Source organism: Gadus morhua, chromosome 6, assembly GCF_902167405.1.
Source record: "Gadus morhua chromosome 6, gadMor3.0, whole genome shotgun sequence".
Taxonomy (NCBI): domain Eukaryota; kingdom Metazoa; phylum Chordata; class Actinopteri; order Gadiformes; family Gadidae; genus Gadus; species Gadus morhua.
The window spans coordinates 10,451,822-10,461,969 of NC_044053.1; the positions used below are offsets into that span (position 1 = coordinate 10,451,822).

The 10,148-nt window shown below is 43.6% G+C and overlaps 1 protein-coding gene across 2 annotated transcripts; it reads right to left on the minus strand.

Moving 5' to 3' along the window:
- Positions 1-739: 739 nt before the first annotated feature.
- Positions 740-8,486, minus strand: tbx1 (T-box transcription factor 1). Of its 2 annotated transcripts, none has more exons than XM_030357641.1 (8): positions 7,875-8,058; positions 6,323-6,713; positions 4,748-4,849; positions 4,373-4,544; positions 3,607-3,762; positions 2,347-2,414; positions 1,666-1,766; positions 740-1,363 (listed from the first exon to the last, which is right to left on the minus strand). In XM_030357641.1, exons 1-8 carry the CDS (start codon positions 8,056-8,058, stop codon positions 969-971), a joined length of 1,569 nt encoding a protein of 522 aa, XP_030213501.1. In that variant the 3' UTR covers positions 740-968. The 2 variants fall into 2 exon arrangements, with proteins under 2 accessions (XP_030213501.1, XP_030213503.1); XM_030357643.1 differs by having other exon boundaries at positions 969-1,363; positions 6,323-6,662; positions 7,875-8,486.
- Between the last annotated feature and the right edge of the window lie 1,662 nt (positions 8,487-10,148).

A 10,148-nucleotide genomic window follows, 5' to 3' on the forward strand; every position in this document is an offset into this window, starting at 1 on the left:
TTACATGTTTTTTAATGTTTACTTTACAGATACAGAACGGTTATTCTGATGTATTTATTCATTTGTTTATTTACTTACTATTGCTGCAGGTCAGTGCCATGGTAGGAGCCTTCAGAGGGGCTTGTGTTCAGAACGTTTTTTATTTTCCCAAATTCAGTCTCTCTTCTTGATTTTCATTTTATTTTTAACCTCCTCACACAATAACATCGGTTGTGTGTTTCCACACGCTCGCTGATGAGCTCAACATGCAAACATCTCGTCTATCTAAACCTCAGACGGACTATATAATAATATATGGCTTTTTTGAAAGCAAAGAAAATAAAAAAAAAGTGCATCCAACACAACAACAAAAAAAAGAATTCAATTCCATTCCGGTTCTGTGCCCGAGAACATTGTCCGCGTTAGGCTGGGCGGGAGGGGTCTGAGTCGGGGGGGGTCTAGGGGTGGGGTGGGGGGACCTGCAGTCACGTAGCGTCTACGCTGTCGGCAAGGTGATGAACCTCCGCCATGGTCTGCCGTGGAGGGGGGGGGGGCAGACCTTAATGCGGGTGTCGGGAAGTGCTCGGAGACATGCCCATACTTCACGCTGAGACGTATCATCATCATCTTCCTCATCATGACAAAAAATAAATACGGCCGGGTCCATTTTTGTTTTGTTTGGTGTCTGTGTGTGTGTGTGTGTGTGTGTGTGTGTGTGTGTGTGTGTGTGTGTGTGTGTGTGTGTGTGTGTGTGTGTGTGTGTGCGTGTGTTAGTCAGTGTGTGGAGGGTTGGAGGGGGGGGGGGGGATAAATGGTGAGGCAACGGGAGGGGCCTTAATATCCAGCCAGTGAGAAATGCTGATACGAACACGCCCCAGATGTTGCAACAGCGCACACACAGACAGAGAGACGTGCTGATCTTGTTTGTATTTCCAGGGGTGGCGCTGGTGAAGCTAGTCCAGATGCTACAGACGCCGCCGCCCCCGGCACTACCGCGGCCCGTAGTCGTAATTGGCCGGGGCGCTCGTGGCAGAGTACATGTTGGCCGTGGCGGGGTTCATGTGGTGGTGGTGGTGGTACGTGTGCCCCCGGATGCCCGGCAGCTGGTACGGCGAGGGCCGGGCCTTGGCGCCGAGGTAGTGTTCGTACGTTGTGGGGTACTTGTACGGGTGGTGATGCAGCGTGTCCGGGGACAGCGGGTGGGGGTCGGCCCGCAGGTCGTGGGGCGGCGGGGGGCTGGGTCGGCTGCCGCTGAGGGGGACGGAGTGGAGACCCCCGGGCACGGGGAGCGCCGGGCTGAGGACCCGGGACATCAGCTGGTGGGCGGAGTCGCCGTGGATGGGCGTGCCGGTGGGGTCGCGGTCGTAATCCCGTCGGATGTCGTCTGCGGGAGTCAACGCGGGAGAGGCGGAGTCAGACACAGCATCACAGCATTCCCCTTTTTGTTTGCAATGGGAATTTGAGGACTTGTTCAACGTTTAGCTTGTCCGTTCCTGCCTTATGAATGTGGATGTCACACTGCTCTAGAATACGTCTGACAGCCAAAACAATAAGACCGAGATGGAGGTGCTGAAATACACCATTTAAAACAATGATATTAGCTTTCTTAAATCTGAGTGGGGCCGTGTCCGGGGTCCAGCAGTGTGAGCCCGGGATTTGTAAGAAAACAAGCGGTGTGTGCCGAACCTTTCTCTGAGCCGTTCTGCTGAGGGGGAGATGACATTGGGTTCCTCGTTCTGGCAAACGCACTCATTATTGGCAGCGAGCCGGGCCTGTGATTCCTGGGCCTGCAGCACAAAGAGAGGATATTGTTTCACTCTTCATATAATGAACATAAACGGCTCAAATAGACTCAAACATTAACAAAATCAATGCAGGTGCATGCATTCTATGCAAGGAATGCAATATTGGATGGCTGACCCTAAATTAGTTATTACCCATTATTCTATGACAATTAAACTTCTAAACAAGTTCAATATCCTGCTTGTAACTCCAAATGCTGTGTATTTTGGAGAATTCCTAACAGCAAATGTTTTTTCCATCTCTGCCTAAGTGGACATATCTTATAGAGACCCCCAAAACTTTGTCACAAAAAGTCAGCACATCTATATATTTACACTGGCAGTTACTCTATTTAGGTTTTTTGGGTTTAATTAATTTTAGACCTGCAGTATGTAACTTTTCCATTGCAGCCATTTATTTCGTTTGAATTAGATTGCCATGCCTTGATTTCAGAAGAAAAAAACTCCCTGGGTTGATTGAGTCGATGTTATTCATCCTTCAGGTGCTCATAATTTAAAATTAATATGTGAGCCAAAGTGAAGACTGAAAGTTGAAGTTTGTTATTATGATGTTCAGAACGCTCACCAATCCTCCGGGTCACAGTCTCTGAAGCCCTTGGCGAAGGGATTGCTGGCGATCTTCAGCTGTGTGATCTGCAAGCATGAAGAAAAGGCCAAAGTCAGATCTCTTGCCATAGGCCTCCGGCATTTACAAAACTCTTAAGTTTGACCTAGAAACCTGCACACAGCACTTGAGTGTAACGTTGGTCTGATTATTAATTATTCACAATGAACTCTCTGGTTTTGACTAATGCGTTTTCAGTAACGCATGTGGTGTTTGAAAATAGCAAACTGCTGAGTAATGGTGATGTTTATAGTGTCATATTTTTTTAAAAGATTTAGGGTACACATTAATCATTTGCTGATTGCAGTTGACAGTGCTTATAAAAATATATTAATAAAGGGCTGTTATTAATTGAATCTGGTGTTTATGTATTTATTATAACGTATAAAACGGTTCGCCTTGCTATTTATGATGAGTTGCCTAATTGAATGTAGGCGTAATAAAATCAAAACCGCTTTGCAAATCGAATGGCTGATCAAGAAAAAAAAGTGCCAAAAATTGCATTTATAGCATCTTTACCACTAGGCAATATGACATATCATGAATTCATTTTTAATCCATTATTTCAATATTATGATAAGAATAGGCATATATGTATGTAGGCTTAATTATTTGCATTATTATTTTACAGTAAACCTATTCAAAACTGGTCTTCAGTTTTACTTAAGAAGACGTGACATGACATGTTTCTCCGTATCCAGGGCAGATAAACTACTAAAACTCTACCATCTTTTGACCGATTTAGAAAGATGCGAAATTATATAACACGGAACTCACACAAAACAATTAGGCTAATATGCTAAACAAATTGAGGGAGCTGCACAGCTGTACGCAGACATAAGTCGCTTATGGTACTAAACTTTCTGCAGCCAAGCCATAATTAATTCATAGGCCTATACTTCGACCTACAATGTAGGGACGAATAATCACAATTATTATGATTATTACCCAAAACGTATGGGTGCAGTCTGGGATGCAGAAATGGTATCCAGTTAGGCCTATAGGCCTACTGAGATTTAAGTCGAATCCCAATTGCTTAATAATATAAATACACTCTGCGTTATAATACATTATTATAGCCATGTATGCAGCCGTTCATTCAGGGATTTTAATAATCTTCCACCAATAATATAGAAACTGCGCAGGTTCAAACGTAATTTCCATAGGCCCACAGTTCATTCTAATAGTCCCCTATTTGAAGGCCGGTCGGCGGCCACTCACCCGGTGGTTCTGGTACGCGGTGACCGCCGTGAACCGCGTCTCCTCGAACACGAACGTTTTATAGTTCTCCTCGGCGTATTTCTCACTGTCTTTGCGGGGATCCACGTAAACGACGTGGAACCTTGGCTGGTATCGATGCATGGAGTTCAGGATGATCTTTAACAAGACAGAAAACCAATGTCAATATTACAGTACGGTTATTGATGTTACAACATGCATTTTACGCAGCGTTCATAATGCGCATTTCAAATTCTTATTTTCTTTTCTGAGTTTTTCACAGGGAGGAAAAAGAGTTGAAGGATAACACCACAGTTCCCGTGGAGATTAGACACGATGATGCATTTGATTCCATATTTAACACGGGTGAAATCACTTGAACTCTAGTTAAATGCCTAGGCCTATAATCATTTCACATGGAGGCTGGCTGGCAGTTTAGTCCATCGCCATTTAGGCTCAGTCCTTATATATATCTTTTTTAGGGGAAAATAGAAGACTAAATATATCTCGAATATTTTCCACTAGTAAAATGTTTCCAGTGGTTGCTGCCATTGTTTTGCTGTGGGCTTTTGAGGGGGTTTCACCTTTCTAATGTGTAATGTTATCTAAAACATAAAGACTAATATACAAACTCAATGCACTGACTACTTATACATTTTCATTTAAAACTTGAGGCATTCTGCAGTCCTTTGAATTATATCATTTCATGATAATGTTCATATAAAGCATGATAATGTCCACATAAAATCCCAGTTGTCAGTGTACTCACATGGCCGTTGTCATCCAGTAGGTTGTTGGTGAGTTTGAGTTTATCGAAAGAGACTATTTGCTTCATCCACTGCGCGCCTTTGGCGGGGGAGTCGGGGTGGTAGTGCACCCTCCCTGGGGTGGCGGGGTCCGCCTTACCGGCCACCAACCACGAAGAGCTGTGGAATGCATACCTATAGGAAAGAACGAACAAAATCGAAAAACGTGTTATTATTATTATGTTTTCCTCGTGTAGGCTACCCTATAACCAAAAGTCCAATGAATTGGCCCGTTTGAACATTTTTAGACATTTCACCGATTAAATGGATGAAATCAAGGTCATTATATGCAACTGTTTCATCGTGTTGGGCTATACTGACATTCTGTGTAATTGTACCTGTATCGTTTGTCGTCTACCGGTAGAAAGTCCATCAGGAGCATGTAGTCTGCCATGGGATCCATCCCAAATATTTTTACTTGGAAAGTTGGAAACATTCGCCTTGTAGGGGAAAGACAAATGGAAAGTTAGCAGTGTCAATATATTTTACCAGCATTTATATGTATTAATTCTATGGAGATTTCGAAAATGTATTTTCCTAAGCCTATGTATCATTATTTAATTTAACCTTATTTTATTGTTTTGATAAAACCATAATTTTTGTGCGCCATGCAACGTTGCGCAATCAGCCTACTTAGGCAGTAAAGATAGCCACAGTTGGCCTATGGGCATAGCTGGAGTTGATATCCAAAGAGATGTGTTGTTGTTTTTGTCCGTCTTGCTCCATTTATATAACCTCTGGCAATTCACTTCAATTATTTCTCTTCCGTCTGATCCATTCCAGGCCTTTCTAAGCGAGCGACCTCATCACGCACTGACACGCGTCTACAAACGCGCACAACCACACAGGGCATGACTGCAGATTAGATATTCACCTTATGTCAGTAAAGTTTCACTGAAAGTAGAGCTCCAGGGAAAGGGAGCCTCAAATTAACGCTCAATTAACGACGGGTTGTGTTCAAAGCGCCAGTTTTGGATAGGTGAAGCTGAAGTAGCAATTTTGCTCCCTACCCCTTTGCTCCCAGAACGAAGCCGAAATTTATGTAACTTCCCATTAATTGAATGATGTGTAATATAAGTGCTAGGACTTTTGGATACTCGACTTTTGTAAAAGTCCAGTAAGACTAATAAATATCGCGGTATAAATGTAGACATATTTGCTTTAATCAGTATGCTTAGTCCTACTTGACCTGTTGCTCACTTATAATATGGGGATGGCTTTTACCATTCTCAAATCCCATAATAGTAATAACAATAATGTTAATATTAATAAGTAATCATATTCATAAAGATTAATACATTTTCCTCTTCATATAGTAATTTTCATAAACGTCTTAGAAGTTAATTTAGGGTTGTAATCAGGCCATAATAGCCAAGTTCTTCCCTGAAAATATCAAGTTCCCTAACGACCCACAAATATTTATAAAAACATATAGGCCTATCATGGATTCCAGATATTCTTAAACCAAATATAAAAAAAATTCCCACATATACACCTTGATCTCAAAGTCCAAAATTGTGGATTTTTCCTGTGCATTTTTTGTGAAGCGCAGTCAACGCTATAGGCATGTAAGCCTAAATTGGCCTGTGTTGACTTAATCCGAGTTCACGCAATTTCACGCACACAATTTATGTATAGAAAACTGCATCTCACATAACCTCGGGTTATTTTTGTCATCAGACTCAACATACAATTCAACAATGTTGCTTAGCTGTCTAAGCATACAACTGTATCTGAGTTGAATTAGTGCCCCTGTCTGGTTTGTGCGTGCCCCTGTCTGGTTTGTGCGTGTGTGTGTGTGTGTGTGTGTGTGTGTGTGTGTGTGTGTGTGTGTGTGTGTGTGTGTGTGTGTGTGTGTGTGTGTGTGTGTGTGTGTGTGTGTGTGTGTGTGTGTTCTTTTTTCATGTACTCACCTTCCAGCTTTGGTAACTATCATCTCCGTCCCAAGTTGATTAAACTCGTCCCATAAAGCTTTCATCTCCAGCTGAACGTTAATGTTGGCCACTTTAGGATTTTTCTTCACTATGGACTTGTTGTTGGGTGTAGAGTTGGAGGACGAAGAGGAGCAGTTGGACGTCCCCGAGTCGCTCTGTTGCGCCTGTCCCGGGTTCGAGCCCGGGTAGTTGTAGTTGTGCTGAGCCGCCGGGCAAGGCTCAAAGTGAGCTTCATGTTGGCTGTACGGGTCTCCAGGGGAGGGGGACAGATGATAGCTCCCCGCCGTATTCAGGTTGCTTATACTACTCGTCGTGAAGGCTGCAACATCGCAAAAATGGGATAGCTGCGTCAGCCACGGACTGGATATTGCTGAAATCATTCCAAAAGCTGGAGTTACTAAATGCGTTGAACGTTAGAATAGCCCACAAACAGGTCAAAAGACAATATTTGGAATCGTGCAGGATACAGATTGTGTATAGAAGAAGATGAGGCGCAAAGCACCTATATCTAGTTTAAAGTTCCCGTCCCGATAGTTCATTAATCCGGTGAGGCATCAACTGCCAGCCGATCCCGATAATAGCAAAAAAACGTTGAGCAAAACGCTGTTGTCAGAATGAAAAAAATAAAGGAAAATACAGCGTATGCGCGTGATTGTATTCTCGGATGGTTGCGCTCCCAAGTTATTCCGCGCGGCCTCTGCACTGCGCCTCTCACATATGGTAAACTACAAGCCAGCCTTCTCTCTTATCTCCCACAGAGGGCCTCCCCTTTACGATAAAACCGGTTCTTATTTCTATTTAGATAAGGAACTGCAGGTAGGGCCTATATGCTTTCCACGCCACGGGACGGGACTGAGTGACAGTGAAGTGCGCCCCTTTTTAATGGGCTTTCCGGCACCCATTTACTTTAGGATAAGGGTATCGCCCCCATCGCCACTGTTAACAATAGACGGGATGGCTGGCACAGTGGAGAGTAAACTATTTACAAGGTAAACAAACATTGATTTGCATGAACAAACAAACAGGCTGCGTTCTGTATTGAGTGGACTATGTATTGATGTTTTTGTTAGGATGGGCAATAGTATCGGATATCCATTTTACTGAGGGGAAAGGCCCTTATGTTTTGTTTTAAACATTACGCACGGGTGCTCGTTGAAACCCTACTCGTATAGCTTCACCTTTCATGCATTTCCTAATCTCCCAATTAAGTTGACTCTATGCGGCTCGTTGGTCTGCTCTGCGTGGATGGACGTATTTTGCACTGTGAACTGCAGGGTTTTGCACGTTTGCATTTTTTTGCCAAACCGCAAAAGTTTTTCCTCAAAGTAATTTCATTCATGCGTTCAGTCACTGCTTGCATCTGTGCGGTTAGACTTGTCGATGTGCCTTTGCGCGGATAAGCATACTTTTGGTGTATTGTTTTATTGCTTGTTTAGTTTACGAGCTGAGATAATAAATAAAACAGGATCAAGAAAGGTTTACCAAACGAACAAATGATATCGCACGGTGATCATGAAGAGCGAGCTCGTACCTTCCATTTCCCGGGTGACAGTACTGTAGTGCATTTTATAGGAACTGCAGCTGTGCAGCTCTGCCTTGTCCAGGCCAGTTCCTCGTTGGTCAAAAGCCGAGTGTCCTACTTGCTCTGCTGCTGAAATCAGAGAGGCGATACTGAAAGCATTTGCCTTTGGAGAGAGGGGACCGCTGTCGTCCATAGACAAGGAAAGCACCCTGAGAAAAGCACGTCCCTCCTCCGCCTTCTACTCGCTGGGTGCGCGCAGAACGCGAGACAAGGCTGTGCACAATGGAAACCAGAATGCGCCGAGAGAGTTGAACATTCCGCCACTGTAGATCGTGTTATAGTTCGGCCACTCGGCAGCTACTGGGTTATCGAAGCAGTGCGTATTCCCCACGGCTATTATGAAGACGTGTCCAACTCGAAAAGTTCGCCTATTCACGGATTAATTGGTTCCGTCCCGAGCACACGTCGTCTTGTAGCCTAGTCATCAAAACATGGTTCATCCGCACTACGAGTTCGCCTTCTTCCCCCGGTCGGTGGCGGGTGATGTCATGTCGGTGCTCTGGTGCGCCCGGAGGAGAAGCGCTACCGCTGAGAGAAGGTCAGGCGGGAGAGCTCCACGCCTCCCATGAACCACGCGGGGGGGTGGGGGGGGAGAGAGAGTGTCTACGTTCTGCACTTGATGTTTTATTTGAATAAGGCCTTGTCAATCATGTCCAGTGTAGCATTTGAATTCCGCTCAGTTGAAAAAAACGTCAATGTCCGCTTCATACTTGACTGTACTGTAAATCACGCGTAGGGGGTTGCTGGTTCTCCGTTTTTTTTTTTTTTCGGGTGGATCCGACCCCCAAAAAAGCCTCCGCCGTCACGAGTGTTCCTGTGAAACTGTATGTGCTGTCAATCTACTGTTATTCGTAAATCTTTCGACTGTCTTCTATTTATACTGCAATTTATAATGATATATTACTTCAACGCTTCATATAATTGATGCACACCTTGTTATTTGTTTACTTTATCCGTCCCACCCACGGCGATCTAACCATCCGAGCCCCCACCCACTTTATATCTTAATCTTTTTCTATTAAATACAATTATTATGCACTTAATTTAGGTGCAGCGTTGTTATTATTCTTATAATCATGACTCTGATCATTACTAGGCTATATTATGGAGGGAGAACAATTGGCGCCAGGACAAATTAAACACTTTAATCTAATTCTATTTATTTTTATATTAACCTATTACACATGTATTTTGCATACATAAAATATATTGGTTGTGATATCTTTTTTAATTTATTAAAGGGATACAACATAAAAAAAGAGAAGCCAAAACATAAAGTGGTCAGATCAACGCGCCTGGCCTCACCGCGGACCGTGACCTCTGGCACCCCAAGTATCGCGATGGTTCTCACAGTTAGTTTAATTACCAATCAGCTGTAATGGACGTTGTGTTTGGCAGAAGGCACTGCGATAGAGCAGCATTTAATCTAATTTACACCGTTTGGATTGTAACTGCATGCGTCCCGGTTGGATAAACTCGTTGCCAGCAGGCACATCTGTGCTGATTACATATTGGATGTCGTTTTGGAGGTTTCTAATGGAGACACACTCACTATACACATATATGCAGCAGGTTTTGACTCATATTACTGCCAGACTGACAGAGAGAACAACTCAGACACACCCTTGTAACAAACAGAACAATTAATAAGGCGTGAGATGAAACGCGACAAAGCAATAATGGTTTAGCCTACTTTGATTGCATGCGTCGATTTTATTAAACGTTATTACAGCGGTGATCTGTTGTCTGGGGGATCGTTATAGTACCACTTCATCTCAAAACATGTGCGTCTATTCCATTATTTGTAATGGAGGTGACGTTTGATTGATACCGGATCGCCTTTCAATCCTTGTCGAGGCGGAAGCGTCCTTTGTAAATACGCAGGTGACTACTGACAAAATACAGGAGTTGATTTAGATGGGAAGAGACTGATGGCATCGCTGGAAGGCCTGCTATCCTCTCCTCCGGCACGGCGAGGACAGACGAGATACTACGGACGTCCAGGCCAACAGTGGCTGCCTCTTATTTGAGATGAATAGGCTTGGGAATTGGTCGTTTGGTCTAGTCCAATATCTTACATGCAATACTACCAAGCCATTTCAGACAGTAATAAAAAAGGGAAACGAGGACGAGGTACCTTGTATTCGTTTTCATTCATATTTTTAAGCCGGACGGAACGTTTATTACTCTCTATTTTGTGTAGGCCTATCTCATTTGCCACCA